This window comes from Globicephala melas, chromosome 1 (genome assembly GCF_963455315.2).
Source record: "Globicephala melas chromosome 1, mGloMel1.2, whole genome shotgun sequence".
NCBI lineage: Eukaryota > Metazoa > Chordata > Mammalia > Artiodactyla > Delphinidae > Globicephala > Globicephala melas.
In genome coordinates, this window is record NC_083314.1 from 59487882 (window position 1) to 59504758 (window position 16877).

General features: G+C 35.8%; 1 protein-coding gene across 6 annotated transcripts in view; it reads left to right on the plus strand.

Moving 5' to 3' along the window:
• Nucleotides 1–598: 598 nt before the first annotated feature.
• The window catches only part of CCDC181 (coiled-coil domain containing 181), a 28167-nt gene continuing 11888 nt past the window's right edge, over nucleotides 599–16877 (plus strand). Inside the window, exons 1-5 of one of the 6 annotated variants that reach the window (XM_070046377.1) lie at nucleotides 599–756; nucleotides 2687–2742; nucleotides 6604–6723; nucleotides 9272–10222; nucleotides 14474–14620. In XM_070046377.1, the coding sequence (XP_069902478.1) occupies nucleotides 6607–6723; nucleotides 9272–10222; nucleotides 14474–14620 (1215 nt within the window). In that variant the 5' untranslated portion in view covers nucleotides 599–756; nucleotides 2687–2742; nucleotides 6604–6606. Of the gene's footprint in view, nucleotides 757–784; nucleotides 997–2025; nucleotides 2114–2686; nucleotides 2747–6603; nucleotides 6724–9271; nucleotides 10223–14473; nucleotides 14621–16877 lie in introns of those variants that run through there. The other 5 variants (XM_060286059.1, XM_060286055.1, XM_030875538.2 and 2 more) reach the window with 5 other exon arrangements.

Genomic DNA, 16877 nt, shown 5'->3' on the forward strand with positions numbered 1-16877 from the left:
CAGTCCTTTCCTCCCCCACCCCCTCCCCCTTGGCAACCACAAGTCTGTTCTCCACGTCTGTGAGTCTGTTTCTGTTTCATAGCAGGTTCATTTGTGCCATATTTCAGATTCCACATGCAAGTGATATAAGATAGTATTTGTCTTTCTCTTTCTGACTTAACTTCACTTAGTATGATAACCTCTAGCTGCAAAGGTTTGGTTTTGATTAGGGAGGATGGGGGTGGGATGGGGAATCTTCCGGTCACTAATTAGCAATATGCTTATCTACTAATGAAAGCTGAAACTACTTTTGGAAGTTAATGGTGAAGAAAACAACTTAACAGCAATATACCTCTAGAATTCATTCTAATAAAGTCCGTATCCGGCAAGAGACACACGTTGGAAAACTCAACCCAGACAGTAAACTTTCCCCAATTCGTACTAACCCTCGCGAAACTTATGGGTGATGCTTGGATTTCTTGGTCGTTTCCTCAGAAACCGCAGCCAGAGAGGTCGTTTGCCCGCACCAGGAGGAGCGCCCGGAGAGGTAGGTGTTCTTAAGCTATCGTCTGCGTCTGCGCTGGTCTCCCGCGCCCTTGTAGTGAAAGAGGCCCGGATGGAAGACGCGGAGACGCGTCGTTGCCATGGCAGCCGGGTCCTGGCTGCTGCGGCGCAGGTGCTGGGGTCTCGCTCGCTTTGCTGTCAGAGCTTAGAAAGAGGAGGAAAGGAGAACTCCCCTGGCCGACTTTGTGACCTCAGCCGCTGCGTCTTACACAGGCAGGAGGGGATATAGAGGGAGCGAAGGGAAGGGTGATGCGGAGATATTTACGGTGGGAGAGAGGGTAAAGGGGTAAACGTCTGGGACAGCTGGGAGGAAAGGTGGGTAGAGAAGCGAGTGAGGAGACTTCGTGTTGGCGCCTCATCCTTCTGAGTCCGGGGTCCACGGAGCTTGGCGCTGGCGGGGAAGCCTGGCAATTCCGCCTTACTTCGCTCTGTATGAGGGAAACCCCTCAGAGGGTAGCTTCCTTTCTAATTTTTGTCATATTCTTTCGCCTCTGAAAGTTCTCATCCCTGGGAGAAAAAAGTCACTCCTGAAATGTTAGCTTCCATGAAGAGGCTAAGGGATTCAGTTAGTCGGTGGTACCTTGGGACCCTGGATAGAAATTAAAATTACCACTGATGTTTGTAAAATATTGTTTATCGTCATACTGTGTGACAGATTATGACTTAAAAAAATTTTTACTGATGGGATCACAGTCTGGGTAGGATGCCGCAGTAAGAATGGGCCAGATGGTTTCATGATGTGATTATTGGTTAGCTTTTGCTTAAGTACTTATTTTATATTAAAAGGCGTTTGGTTTGACGTTCTTCCCGTTTTCTTAGATTTTAAACAACCTTAAACTAGTATGACTGGAGTCAATGATTTAGATAAAACTATTTTTGAGTGTTTTGAATCCTGAAAGAAACTTATCAAAATTGTGTGTATATATGGACTTAACTAAAAAATCTACAGTCATAACCACGAGGGATTTAGCAGACACATAAGAGGAAGGAATTAATTTCTGTCTCTTGCTACAGTTCCTTATTAAGAGGGTGGTTCTGGCCTAAGCCACCTACATAGGTTTTTACTGATGATACACAGTGAATGTGTGAAACTCACAAGGAATACGTGTTAGGTGATTCAGTTTGTGTAAGATGTATTTCTTTTCCAGAATGTAGACTGTGTGCCATATGGCCAGTACCCTGGGGATGAAGATTAAAAAAACTGAAGGGGATTGAATATCCTGTGACGCATTTGAAAAAGGCTTAAGGGACTTCGTTACAAGAGCTTATGATTTCTGTTCTTTGTTTACTTGGGAACGATCCATGAATTTTTTGAAGTTACAGGAGAAGAATGGCACTTGTTATTTGATGAACTTCATTTACTTCCCTGAGTCACTTCAACTATGGCTTTTTTTCTTTTTAATTACAGCATGATAGTTTGATTTAAGAATACCTAATATGTTTAGTTTGTAATTATCTTATTTTGCTGATTCTGTGTTTTAGTTTTAAATTTGAGTTTTCACATGGGTGAGATACTTTGTGAATAGAAAAGCGTATCTACTGGAGTCTTCAGGCAACCATTTATTTACAGGTCAGAACCATGTTTTTATGAAATTAAGGGAAAGCAGTGATGAATTCCATAGAAGTCTTACTCTAACAATTAGTTATGTAACTTAAACATCTTAAAATAATAAATTTCAAGATTCCTGATCTGAAAATAAAGCTGATTATCCTAAGGCATATGTGACTGTGAAAAATAGTGTTATTTATATAAGTGTTTTGGATCACAGTGAGTTTTAGTCTATTCTACATCATTCTTGGCACCCTTACTTTTTAAAACAATTTTTTAAAATTTATTTATTTTATTTATTTATTTTTGGCTGCGTTGGGTCTTCATTGCTGCGTGTGGGCTTTCTCTAGTTGCAGCGAGCGAGGGCTACTCTTCCTTGTGGTGCGTGGGCTTCTCATTGTCATGGCTTCTCTTGTTGCGGAGCACGGGCTCTGTGCACGCAGGCTTCGGTAGTTGTGGCACATGGGCTCAGTAGTTGTGGCTCACGGGCTCTAGAGCACAGGCTCAGTAGTTGTGGTGCTCGGGCTTAGCTGCTCCGTGGCGTGTAGGATCTTCCCGGACCAGGGCTTGAACCCGTGTCCCCTGCATTGGCAGGCGGATTCTTAACCACTACACCACCAGGGAAGCCCCGGCACCCTTACTTTTAACTGGTAGGTAAGTAGACAAAACAGTTTACATGATTTAGCCAGTTTTGCAGCTTAGGCAGTGATAAATAAACTCACTCTGAAACATTGATTTGTTTTCTTCAGGTCACTTCAAAATATTCCTCTCAACCTCTGATTTCCAAATTATTGAGACATTACTTTGAGTCCTTTAAGAAAGTCCATTTCCTGTTTTTAGCTTAAAAGAAATAAGTATCTAGAAGGATACAGTCCAACTAATACATTAGAAATAGTCATAATTATCCAGTTGAATAATTGAGTTGAATAATTAACACTCAGTGTGCCTAAAACTAATTTTGTCTTGAGAGGGAAGGGGAAGTAATATTAAGAACTCTGCAGAGGAAAGGTGGTGACATTTAAATGAGATAGACTTTAGAATTTAAGTCTTGAACTCAGTTATTCAGACACTGATAATTTATTTTAGAGTAAGCATTATCATGGTACTGTGCATTTGTTTTTACATTCTCTTGCATTTAATAAGTCGGCAGTTATTTGCTAATTTGCTTCTTGTAGTAAAAGTTAAAATAAACCTTAAGGGTCATCTAGCTCAATCATTTGTCTAAAGTTTCAGTCTCCTTTGAAACAGTCTTGCTGTGATTATCTTCTGAGCTATGTATAAACATTTGATCAACAGGGAACGCAGCTCACTTCAGGGCAAGTTTGAAAATGTAAATTCTGTCTTACATTGTGGAAAAATTTGCCCCTGAGTTTCTAGTCCTTGGTACTAGTCTTACTGTTTGAAATAATGCAAGTCCAACCCTCCTTTACATGGTTACCATTTAAATATTGTAAAGCAGTTGTCATGACTCTCCTTTAGGAGATTCTCTTCTGTGGGCTAACATTCTGAGGGTTTTCAAGTATTCCTCAGAATACTGGCTTTAAGGCATTTTATTCTCATAACCTGTCTTCTTCCCTTCTCCTTGTCTTTTATTTCCGTCTCCTGGTTTACCAACCTCTGAATGTGTTCCAGCTTGTCTTTTGTTCTCTAAACTGTAACAAACTGCATACAGAGCTTTGTATGTTATCTGTACCTCAGCCAGGTCTCAGCCTTGGAACCCATTTATGTTTTCGTCCTCATCATTTTTTTTCTAATTGATGTATACTTGATTTACAATGTTGTGTTAGTTTCTGGTGTACAGCAAAGTGATTCATATATTCTTTTTCATATTCTTTTCCATTATGGTTTATCACAGGATATTGAATATAGTTCCCTGTGCTATACAGTAGGACCTTGTTGCTTAACAGTAAGACCTTGTTGTTTATCTGTTTTATATATAGTAGTTTGTATCTGCTAATCCCAAACTCCTAATTTATCCCTCCCCTACGCCCTTTCCCCTTTGGTAACCAAAAGTTTGTTTTGTATGTCTGTGAGTTTGTTTCTGTTTCATAAATAAGTTCATTTGTGTCATATTTTAGGTTCCACGTACAAGTGATCTCATATGGTACTTGTCTTCCTCCTTCTGACTTACTTCACTTAGTATGATAATCTCTAGGTCCATCCATGTTGCTGCAAATGGCATTATTTCATTCTTTTGTATGGCTGAGTAATAATATTCCATTGTGTATATATACACACCACATCTTCTTTATCCATTCATCTGTTGATAGACATTTAGGTTGCTTCCATGTTTTGGTTATTGTAAATAGTGCTGCTGTGAACATTGGGGTGCATGTATCTATTTGAATTATCTCATCCTTTTAACTCATTTTGAACATACTGTGCACTAAAACCTATCAAAACTTTTTCACACATAGCATTATCTATTCTCTTAGCTAGTGCTTGTACAGCTAGTGGAAAGATGGTCTCCCACATGCTTTCATTATCATTTGGTGGTGAACAGTAGAAGGAAAAAAATGTAAATCTTGCTTTAGTAAAACTGGCACCAGGTTAGGTAGTCTGGTCAAACATTTGGGGAGAATAAAGTGAAGCTAACGGCCACAACAGAGTTTGATGTTTTATGTTTATCAAATCAAACATAATTTCTCTCATTTTGTATCTTAAAAAATGTACCTAGGGCTTCCCTGGTGGCGCAGTGGTTGAGAGTCTGCCTGCCGATGCAGGGGACATGGGTTCGTGCCCCAGTCTGGGAAGATCCCACATGCCGCGGAGCGGCTGGGCCCGTGAGCCATGGCTGCTGGGCCTGCGCGTCCGTAGCCTGTGCTCCGCAGCGGGAGAGGCCACAACAGTGAGAGGCCCGCGTACCGCAAAAAAACAAAACAAAACAAAAACAATGTACCTAGATTTAATGTGTGCTTGACTTCTGTACTTTCTACTTCCAGAAAAGGTTTTAGGCAACCTATTCTTGGTGTAGGAGCAAGAGAAGGCAGGTATAGAAACAAGGTCCCAGGTGTTTGGGGCCCTGAAGATCATAGTTCTACAGTTATTTTGAAACTGGACCTAAAATTCTAGGTATATTTATAGAGCATTGCTCTTTTTGTTTAAGTCAATAGTGGAACGTATGCAGATTATTGCTGTATATTTCTACCTTTGGCTATTTCATGACAATTAGATCCACATAAACAATTTTCCCTCAACCATTTTCTTTTTGAAAAGAAAATATGACATCAAACTGATGCCTTCTCACTTCTTCTAGACCCTTCTCCAGGAGCACATTTATGTTCAGGCCACACTGGAAAATTCCATGCACTTCTGTGTTGCTTCTTCCTCATGCTGTTCTCTTGTCTGGGATAATGATGAACTCTCGTACTCATTATTCAAAACCCATCTCATCTTTCCTTGATATTTCCAATTTTAAACGGAGTTAGTTGCTTTTTTATTCTTCTTTCCACAGTCCTTTATAATATACCTTTTCCCCACTTATCTACATTTTCAATTTATGTTTTTTATCTACATTTTAAATGTATGTATTTTGTTTATGTTTGTCTTCTGTATCAGGGCTCAAGAGCATATTTTATAATTTTTATAGGAATATCGTAGGTGTTCAACAAATATTTGTCAAAATTGCAGTGCATATTCACACATGTATATAGTATGCTCACACACATAAAGGCACGTTATAGGTAAAGATTAAAATGCTTCCATCATTTGAAAAGTTATGGACCAAAAAATTAGGACTTGGAACTGACCTCAATTTGCAGATAACTTTAGTTTTTTCATAAAAATGGCTGAATGGTATTTTCATAAAAAGTTTTATACCATTTTCACAAACATTTATTAACTGTCATCTGACATTCTTGTTTCTTGTCACTGCCTTCCAGATAGTACTAGGCATCACAGTTTGTTTTTTATGAAAAAGATATATGTTATTTTGAATTGACAACAGTTTGACTTCTCTGGAAATTAGTATTTACTATAACTGAGAGTCAGTTGTTACATAGTTAAAAAAAACTCTCAGATCACAAATTATAATTATGCTATATAAATTACCAGAAGGACTGAGAAACTGAGGATGAGGGTTAATATAATTGTTTTTATTTGAATATGAGAAAATGTGAACGAGTGAGACTAAAAAGCTGATTCATCAGCTTGTACCTGGACAAGGAGTTTTAATGATTGGTAGGGATGTGGAAAATCCTTCTCTAAGCCTCAGATACTTTTCTTATCCACCTTTTTTAGTCTCCTCGTAAATAGGGTGTCAGGAATTGCGGGGAGGTGGAATGGTTGTTAGGAGTGGTACACCTAGAAAATGTCTGGCCTTTTTAAGTCTCTCTTTTAGGGTATGCTGATATGTTTATTCTGAACATTCCATAATTTGTGTTTCTGTGTTTAATTAGCTTACCTTTAACATTAAAGGTAAGCTAATTAAGCATACTCCATACTACCCCTAAAGTGGACATGACATACACCTTATCTCTTTTAATCTTATAACATTATTCTTTAACAAACAGAAAATGGATGAAAATCAAGAAACTGATTCAAAAGGTAGTGAAGAATATGAAGATGACTTTGAAAAGGACCTGGAATGGTTGATTAATGAAAAAGAAGAAAATGGTGCCAGCGTAATAGAGGTATATATAAATTGCCAACAGAGTTCATAGTAATTATATTAACAAAGCGTTTTGTAGTTCTTGAGGCGTTTCACATATATTATCTCATCTGAACCTCACAAAATTCCTTTGATATACATAGAGCAAGTGTAATTATCCCCATCTTAGAGATGAGAAAATTGAGGCGTGGAGAGTTTAAACGTCCTAAGGCATAGGGCTAATTAGTGAGAGAACAGCGATTAAGTTAGCACTTAATAAAGCCAAAATTATAATTAAAAAATTAAAATTATAATTTACATAATGTAAATAATTTATTGCATCAAAAGTAAAATACATTTAATTTCTACTTTATATGAACCTGGGTAAAATCATGGGTTTATTCTTTTAATATACATGAAAAATAAAGCAAATCCTCAAAAACATGGTCTTCAGCTAATATTGGAAACCTTAAGAGTGAATTTTAGGGGAATGAATATATGGAAAAAAGTAAAAGGTCAAAGACTGAGCCATAGGAATATTTGTAGGAAAAAGTGGATCCATTAAACATGATTCCATATCAGACATGTAGAAGGGAAGTCCAGGAAAATGAACCAGTTCCTGGTTCACAGAAGGTTCCTTCTTTCTCTCTTTACATATATACAGTGTGTATGTGTATCCATATATAATATATATGTGTGTATATATATATATATATGCATATGTATTGACACTAATTATATATGTGTATTACAATAGATAATACATAATTATTATGTATAATATAATTATTGTCAATAAATAGGGAAGTAATAAAGAAAAGGACCAAGATGGGGATAAGAAAAGGTGACTTTAGAGGGACGTTGATCAGAGTAGTTACAACAGAAGCCAGATTTCAGAGAGTTAAGGAAAAGAATATGAGGAAATGAAGGCAGCAGGTTTTACATCACAACTGTCTCTTAGTTCCGTTTTGCTTTCTTATGCAATGGAGAAGACAGATGGGATAGATGATATTTGGAAATGGCAACAGAGTCAAAAGTGAAGACTTTTCCAAGATGACTTTTACATGGCAGTTTTATGCATCTTTAACAAAAAAATAATCAGAATGAGTAGAGGTAGAGATACCCAGAGCAATAATGCTGAACCAAGGTCTCATGACTAGAAGAGTGTGAGAGCCACAGCACAGGGTAACAGAATTAGAGAAGTGATAATGATAATTCATTGTTTTACTTCTTTATTCATTCATTCAACAAAAAGTAATGATCACCTGCCATGTGTCAGAGGCTGTTCTAAGTGCTGAGGATACAGCAGTGGTCAAAACAGTGCTGAGGATACAGCAGTGGTCAAAACAGTGCTGTGATGAGTCTTGCTCATTCTGGTGGATTACTACAATCACTTTTTCCTTTGAGGCTGGTAGGAAAGATGGATGACAGAGCTTGAAACAGGGGTGAGGGTCGGGGGAAGATTTTACTGTAGTGGGTTTTACAAAGAAGTGAAAGCTAAAGGAGAATTTGGAAACAGATACTATAGAAATGAGCCAGAGAATCAAATACAGCTAAAAAGAAAAATTACAAGGCAGAGGTCTTAGTTGGTCTTAGTTGTTTGGTAGTCATTTTAGGGGGCCAGGTTTATTTACTTATTGGACATCCAGCAGTGTTGTGCAGGTTAGGAAGAGAAGGCTGTTAGAAATGGTGTCTGAGCTAGTAAAAGAGGAAGGGAATTTTAAGGGGTTGAAGAGAGCAGAAAAGAGTAGCTCCCATGGAACTCTTTCAGGAGGAGAGAATTGTCTGAGAAAGAGAAAAAATTATATATTTTAGGGGCAAAGTGTTTGGTAGGTGAGGATACATGTTTGGAGGAGAGATGCTAGGTAAGAAACCATTAGTTAGAAACAGATGTGGAGCAGGGTTTTGTGATGTGATAATGCTGGTTTACGGTTCATGTGGAATTACATTTTTTAAAAAAGTAAGGCCAAGTTATATAATGGTGTTTAACATAGATTATTGGAGCCTCTGAAGATAGCTGAGGAAAGAGAATCTGATCCAGAGCTAAAACTTGACCTGATATTTGGGTATAGGTCCTGCAGAAAATAGCAGCAACACTAATCTGAAAAGATTATAGGAACCTCAAAATTACTAGGACTTGACCAAAGGCACTGACCTTGTAATGGTCCTGGGGAGAAAGATATCTTTTTGAAAAATACAAATATTACAGGAGAAAACATTTTAAAATATATTCTTCTGAAACTGTAAAGGGAGGAAAATTTTATAGAGGGAGGAATATTAAAATAATATTGTACTATTTGTAGGTACATTTTTATACATTGGCATAAAATTAAAAAAAAATAACCAGTCTAGTACTTAGCAACATCAAATTCAAATTTAGAGTTAAATTTTTCCTGATGTGCTTTTCCCTTGGGGTGCTCATAAATATGAATTAGAAAATTATGAGTGAAGTATGATCAGGAAGCATGTAAATTTTCCCACTTATAAAATAAATTACATGAGCATGAAAATCCATTTTGGATTGTCTACATATAAATGGACAAAAGAGTCTCAATTTTTACTGAAAATGAATCTCATCTCTGTTTTTCTAGAAGGTTTGTGGGAATGAAGAGAATATTAACCAAGGCTTAAAAGAGAATGAAACAGAAATAGAACATTCCAAGCAGCTTTCTGATTCTGACAGATCTTTCAAGGATGAGGTTTCATCAATAAGAAATGACTTCATTTCTGTACCGAGTATTCAACCTTTGGATCCCATATCAGATTCAGACAGTGAAAACTCTTTACAGGAATCCAAACTAGAAAGCCAGCAAGACCTGGAGGAGGAAGAGGATGAGGAACTAAGGAGATATATTATGGAGAAAATTATACAAGCCAACAAGCTTCTACAAAATCAAGAACCTGTGAATGATAAAAGGGAAAGAAAACTTAAATTCAAAGACAAATTAGTTGATTTGGAAGTTCCTCCTCTGGAAGACACTGATACTTACAAAAATTATCTTGAAAATGAAAGTGATGTGTCTGGAAAACTGTCTCAGTTATGTATTTCCAATGAATTTGCACAAGAAAATGTGCTCCTGTCGCCTACTGATGGAAATTCTGAAGAAAACAAGGATAGGAAAATACTAGTAGAGAGAGATGGAAAGTTTGAACTTCTGAATTTACAAGACATTGAGAGTCAGGGGTTTTTGCCCCCCATTAATAATGCTAATTATACAGAAAATGAGCCTCAGCAGTTGTCACCCAGATCTCCCAATTTATCTGTCAGTGGAGTCAAGAAAGAAGAGCCAATAGCAAAAATTCATGCTCTGGCTCACTCATCAACAGAAGAGCAACTGGCTTATATCTCTCAGCCACCACCCAACCCCAAGACTCATCCAGGTTCTGCTGCCAACTCAGATCGAAGTAAGGGGAATGGAAAATCTAGTCATAGGACACGGTCTGCAGATGTATCTCCAGTGACCTCAACATACTGTCTCTCTCCTCAACAGAAAGAACTGCAAAAACGACTAGAACAAAAGAGAGAAAAGCTAAAGAGAGAGGTGAGAGTACAAGTGGGCATTATATTGAAAGTAGAATATGTTTTTATGTTTCATAAATGCTGTAGGAATTGAAATGGTTCTTCAAATTATTTGATATATCTACTTGCTTATTTTGTTTTTCTTTTGTTGGATTAAGTGGTTAAGTATTAAGCATTTGTATTTATGGAACAAGCACCATGATTACCTTGGTCCTTTCTGGTAAGCATCACAAAAGCATAGTAATGAATGACCTGTGTTAGAGCTAGAGGAGACCTCAGTGATGACCTCATCTGATCCTTTCATTTTAAAGGTGAGGCTCAGAGAAGTTAAGTGACTGCTGAAAGTAATCTTGTTATGAGGTAGGTGAAAATCAGATGTCAGATGAAAAAATGAAGGCACAAATTTGTTGGGGTTTAGGAGGCAACAGGTGGGACTGGATTATGTTCTCTGGAGTGTGTGTGTGTGTGTGTGTGTGTGTATTTCATATATCTTCCAGGCCTACTGATGGAAGAAATTTTCACATATTGAGGTATGGGGAAGTCATTCTGGCTTATACATGATTTGTCTTGAACTTTATGCTAACTAGAACAGCCTGTCTTATGGCCTGTAAAGCATACATTGTACATCTCCTTTCGCCATTAAAGAAAACAAAGAATGTATTTACCAGATTTCTTAGAATGTCCACTTTGAAGATAGGATAAATGCTCCCCCACTTCCCATGACACCAATGCTAATACTCCTTTGAAGATGAGGTTCCCTACCCAGACACCAAGGTCATACTGACTTACTGTGTACATGTTAATCTGTCTCTTTTGAAACCTTGAAGGGATGTACCCCTCTCACGCTTGATGTTTGTTCTTTGTTCTGACAAGATATAAAACTATGGTCCAAGCATCCAAAATGGCACTGGGTGGCCGTTGTGGATGTGGTTTCAGATGTGTTCCTGTATCGCCGAGAACTTGAGTTTTCTGAACTGTATCAAACTCAAGTATATCAGCAGACTTTCCAAAATAATATCTGCCAGCTGCAACCTTATGCTCTCAAGGTCTCCCCTTGAGACACCATTTCAGATACCAACCAATCCTTGCTTAACAAGCGCCCTTATTTCTTGCCAGCTTCAATCCTGGTTCTTGACAAACAACTTATGTAACTTTGCAGTTTTTGCTAATATATATGCCTCCCCCATTTTGTAGTCCAGTGGAACACAATTCAAGTGCTTCTTGAATTTATGTCTCCTGGGCTATAGTCCTTAGTTTGGCTGGAATAAAACTCTTTTCTATTCCTATTACAGATTATTTTCGTCAACACTACAGTTCCTTGATTTCAGGGGTTTTAGTTTTAGATTAAGAATAGAACCTCATAACCTAAATGAAATGTCTCCGAAATGCCATACAGAATCCAAAATTATTATTTTGGGATTTTTTTCCTTGCTCTTAAATGAAAGTATAATTGAAAATTCTAGGTATTAAAACTGGGGGATTTTCTCTAAATTACCTAAATCAGCGCCCTGGTTCTCTGTTTTACTGGTTACCTGATAGCATGAAGCTGAACCATATAAAATGTCTAACTGTAAATACCAAACTGCAACAGAATCACAGTTAATAGAACCTTACAATTAGAAGGAACCTTAAAGATTATTTTACAGATGAGAAAACTATAGTCGAGATAGTTTAAATAACTTTATTGAAGTCCCTCAACTTGTCTGTAGCAAAGTCAAAATCCCAGTTTTCTTGTCATTTGTTGAGAAACGGTATATTTTCTACTTATGTAGGAAATTACCATGGAAATTTCTGGCATTTAAATCAAACTCACATTAGCAGAAAAAGATAAAAAAAATGAAGTTAGTAAGAACGTGTAACCTATAGCACACTCAGGTAGGAATCTGAAAGGGTGAATACTTAATAAAATTTTGCTTACTTGGGTACTGAACTCTAACAGTCAGACTCAGCTTACTTGGTTCAGGTATATAATAGGTACTTAAAAGGATCGTTAACTCAGAACTTCATGATAACACAAAAGAATTTGTTGAGAATAACTGAACTATATGTTTGCTGTACACACACATGCATCTATATGTGTATTTGTGTATATACTTCTGTAAAAGTTATGTAGGAGTTTTTATATAATTTCAGTGTCTTTTCACTAATGAATTAACGGTAATCTTTAACTGGTATGACTGATGGATAGTTCTGTTTTTCTTTTGATCCTCTTTTTTAGGTGTCAAACACTCTGTTTTGGGATATACTTTTCTCATGTCAGGATCCTCATAACTAAATTTCCCTTTGCTTATGTACTTGCTGAAGGCATTGTCTTTAAGTGCTAAGACTTTAAAATATTTTTAGTTGGTTTCAGGGGAAGGCTTTCCTTTTTTATGCCCAGCAAAATATTTGCTGGGTTGGGCAGCTATACTCCATTTCTCTACATTAAGTGCATCATTTCACTGTTCTCTTTGGCAACTGTAGTATCTGTGCTTTGGCTGATATCTTCTGTATAATCCAGATGTTCCATCTGGAAAAATAATTGTCTTACAATACTGTCTATATTCATGCAAGGCATCCAAAATCCTTTTGGTAAAAATGAACTTAAATATAAAATTTAATATTTAATAAGTTCACATATTATATAATGTAAGCTCCTTTAGGGCTTAGAAAATAGTATACTGGTATTTTAAAAGACATTTTATACTGTTAATCGGATAGAACTTTTCCTTTCCTTCCTGTATGTTGTTTAATCAAAAAGAATTAGAAGGGCTTGCTATATTGTCAAAATGTAAGGAAAGAACTCTGAATTCCATTGTTTAAAAACAGTTTAAACATGTATTCTATAATTCAGTTTATTTCCATGCTAAAATTTTAGTATTGGAAGAGACTTAAGAGCTTGTTAATACAACTTCATCTTATAGATGGGAATACTGAGTTAAGTGGTTTGCCCAAATTGACATATTATGATGGCAGTATGATTGTTAATCAGACCTCCTAACTTCTAGCTTGGTGCTCTTTCCACTGTGACATGCTGCTTTGTTCCCAGTAACTATTTTATAACTCTTCATAATTGGTTTATACTTAAACCAGTGAGGTACTCTCACTTCTAGTTTAAGTAACTCTCTTTTATAACATTAATTGAATAATGCAGTTATAAAGTGCATTTTGTTCTCATAGTTAACTAATTACTTATTTTTCTGATAGCAGAAATGTTACTTTATGATTATACAGTAGTTGAAAATATTTTTAAACATTATATAAAAAAAATCTCAAACATATACAAAGGTACAATTAACCCCTGTGTCTCCCTTACCCAGATTCAAAAGTCATTGAGACTTTGGCATATTTGTTTCATCTCTTCCTTTTTTGGCTGAGGTATTTTTTAAAAATTAATTATTTATTTATTTTTGGCTGTGTTGGGTCTTCGTTGCTGTGCACGGGCTTTCTCTAGTTGCGGCAAGCCGGGGCTACTCTTCGTTGCGGTGTGTGGGCTTCTCATTGCGGAGGCTTCTCTTGTTGTGGAGCATGGGCTCTAGGCGCACAGGCTTCAGTAGTTGCAGCGCGTGGGCTCAGTAGTTGTGGCTCGCGGGCTCAAGAGTGCAGGCTCAGTAGTTGTGGCGCACGGGCTTAGTTGCTCCAAGGCATGTGGGATCTTCCCGGCCAGGGATTGAACCCACGTCCCCTGCATTGGCAGGCGGGTTCTTAAGCACTGTGCCACCAGGGAAGTCCCTGGCTGAGGTATTTTTAAAGCAAGTCCTAGACAGCCCATCATTGCTACTTGTGCACTTCAGAAGTGATTGTACATGTGAGAAAGAAAATGATTATAGCATTTTGTTTTGTAACCACAATGCCATGTATCACAATTATCAAATTTAACAAAAATGTAAAAAATTTTAAGACATTTATAGTGCTTCTAGAGACCCCATGTAGTGCTTCTAGAGTATGGTGTTTTTTTTCTCTTTTGCACAGCTGCAATTTGGGGAGTTAAATACCAAGAGTAAACTAGGAAGTGAAGGAGAGATCCAAGGAATTCTTGAACAGCATGTTGTATAATGTAGATCTATGTAATTGTAGACTTTATCTTGACAATGTAATTTATCTGAAAAGTCTTCATTTTTTTTCCCTAAGCAAATTAGAGGTCCTGTTTTTTAGGGAGGCCCAATTTACAGATGGAAATTTTTAGGGGCAGGGAATCCTAATTTCAGACCTCAAAATGTATCTCTCTACTTTGATAACACATATATAATTTTATTAATTTTTCATTAATGTGTTTGGATATTCCTTCCACCAGGAGGAACAAAGGAAAATAGAAGAAGAGAAAGAAAAGAAAAAAGAGAATGACATGGTGTTTAAAGCATGGTTGCAAAAGAAGAGAGAGCAGGTCCTAGAAATGAGGAGAATTCAGCGAGCAAAGCAAATTGAAGACATGAACAGTAGAGTAAGTAAAACTCTGTGAAAAACAAGTTCATACAGCTATGAAAGCTGAATTTATTTATAGAAGGGAGGCTATCAGACTAAAAACCTATGGAAGAAGTAGAAAAAGTGGTCCAAGAACTACCCTTGCTAAAGATGCCACATGCAGATGACTTATAATTAAATTCTAAGAAGGCTTGTAAAAATCAAATGATTCCTATTTTATTCAAACATTTATAGCAGAGAAAAAGGAAAGCTACCAATTCATTTTTTTAAGATAGTATAACTTTGATATTTAAATAGGAGGACAATGCACACAAAAACCCTATAGACTGGTCTCACTTAAGAGTAGATGTATAGAAATCTTATGTGAAAACTAACAAAGACACCAAATTATTTAATTTTTTAAAGTTCAAAATATACAAAAAACCCAAGAGAAAGTAAAAAAATCATCTATATCCATACTATTTAAAAAATGTATGTAAAGTAAAATTTGAAAATTCAATTCTAAGCCCTTCTAGGCTCATCCCCTAGTGGTAACCACTTTTAACAGTGTGCCGCAAATCCTTCCAGGTCTTATTTATATTTACATGTTTATCTGCTAAAAATTTATTATATGGTTTGGTTTTGTTTCACTCATTCATCAAGGAAATATTTCTAGATCATTACATTTAGATCTCTCTTTTCAAATAGGTGTATGATATTCTACTCTTCAGAGGTAACTTAATTTATTAAACCATTCCTCATTTGTACATATTTAGATTGGTTCTAATACTGCTGTATTAATTAACAGTGCTGTTGTGAACATGTGCATTCTGTAGGAGAACATCAGCATTCTGTAGGAGAGTTTCTTGGAAATTTATGACCTACTGGATGTCCAGAATGAAAGCTGTGGTTAAACATGCAAAATTAACCTCCTAAAAGGTCGTATCAGTTTATAGTCCCTCCAGCAGTATGGAAGAGTGAATGTTTAACACATCCTGTCTAACACTGTACATAGTTTATTTTCTTAATTTTTCTTCGAATTAATAATATACATTATTATTGTATACGAGCATGTGTGTATTCTGTGAATTTCCTATTTATAGTCCTTTTTTGTTTTATTTTTCTTATTGCATTGTATATTAGAGATTTTAATCCTTTGTCTATTATGTCTGTAAATATGTTTTCCTAGGCTGAAAAAATGATATATTTTTACATTTATTTACATTTATTATGCCATTTGTAGAAATTTTTAGCTTTTAAAATCTTGGGATGGACGGTACCTTTTAAGGTAGTAGACCTGAAACCACAAACTAAAAGAGAAAATATTGAGAAATTTGACTGCAACTGTATAGTAAAATAATACTATGCTATAACCAAGTAGGATTTATTTTAGGAAGGAAATTATGGACCAATAATAACAAATCTATTAATATATTCAGTACATAATAGGTAGATAAAGGAGAATTTATGGTTATCTTGAAAGATATAGAAAGGGTATTTACTAGTATTTATTATAATTTATTTTTAAGTATTTCTAATAAAATGTGGGTTACAATATAAATACCATCTTAGGAAATACTATAGGCATACCCATTAAAGTCAGAGATAGGTAAGGCTCCCCTCTATAATAATAATTTTATTCTGGGAGTTCTATCCAATTTATTAAGAGAAAGGGAAATGAGGTATAAGTATTAGCAAAGTGGTCTTTTATATTATAAATATACAAAAATTTATAGTCTTTCTGTATTCCAGCAAAAACCTCATAGAAAAATATAAAAGGGGAAGGAATATAGGCATATATAAAAAACTTTGAGCTGAACAGGAATGTGTAAGACCTCTATGGAGCAGGGGACCAAAAAGGTGAATTTGGTAAATGAAAATAAATATAATATTCCTAGATGGGGGGAAAATATTATAAATATATGAGTTATTTGCTAAATGAAAACAAATATGATATTCCTATAATATTCCTGGATGAATGAACTAAATATTACAAAGATTTGGGTTCCTCCAAATTTATCTTTGTATTTAATGTAATATCCATTAAAAGCTGATTAGGACTTTTAAATTGTCATAATTGTTAGTGTTACTATTAATATTTATATTATTAAAGCAAAACTTTTGAATTTTCCAATAAAAAATGGGCAAAGGATATGTATAATAAGTTCAAATAATATGGATAAATATAGTTGTCCATAATATATGAGAGCAAGATACAAATTTGGTAGAGTCAAAGAAATGCCAATTTAAATTTTTTCATGTATTCGATAGATTTTTTTTTAACTGCTTACTATATG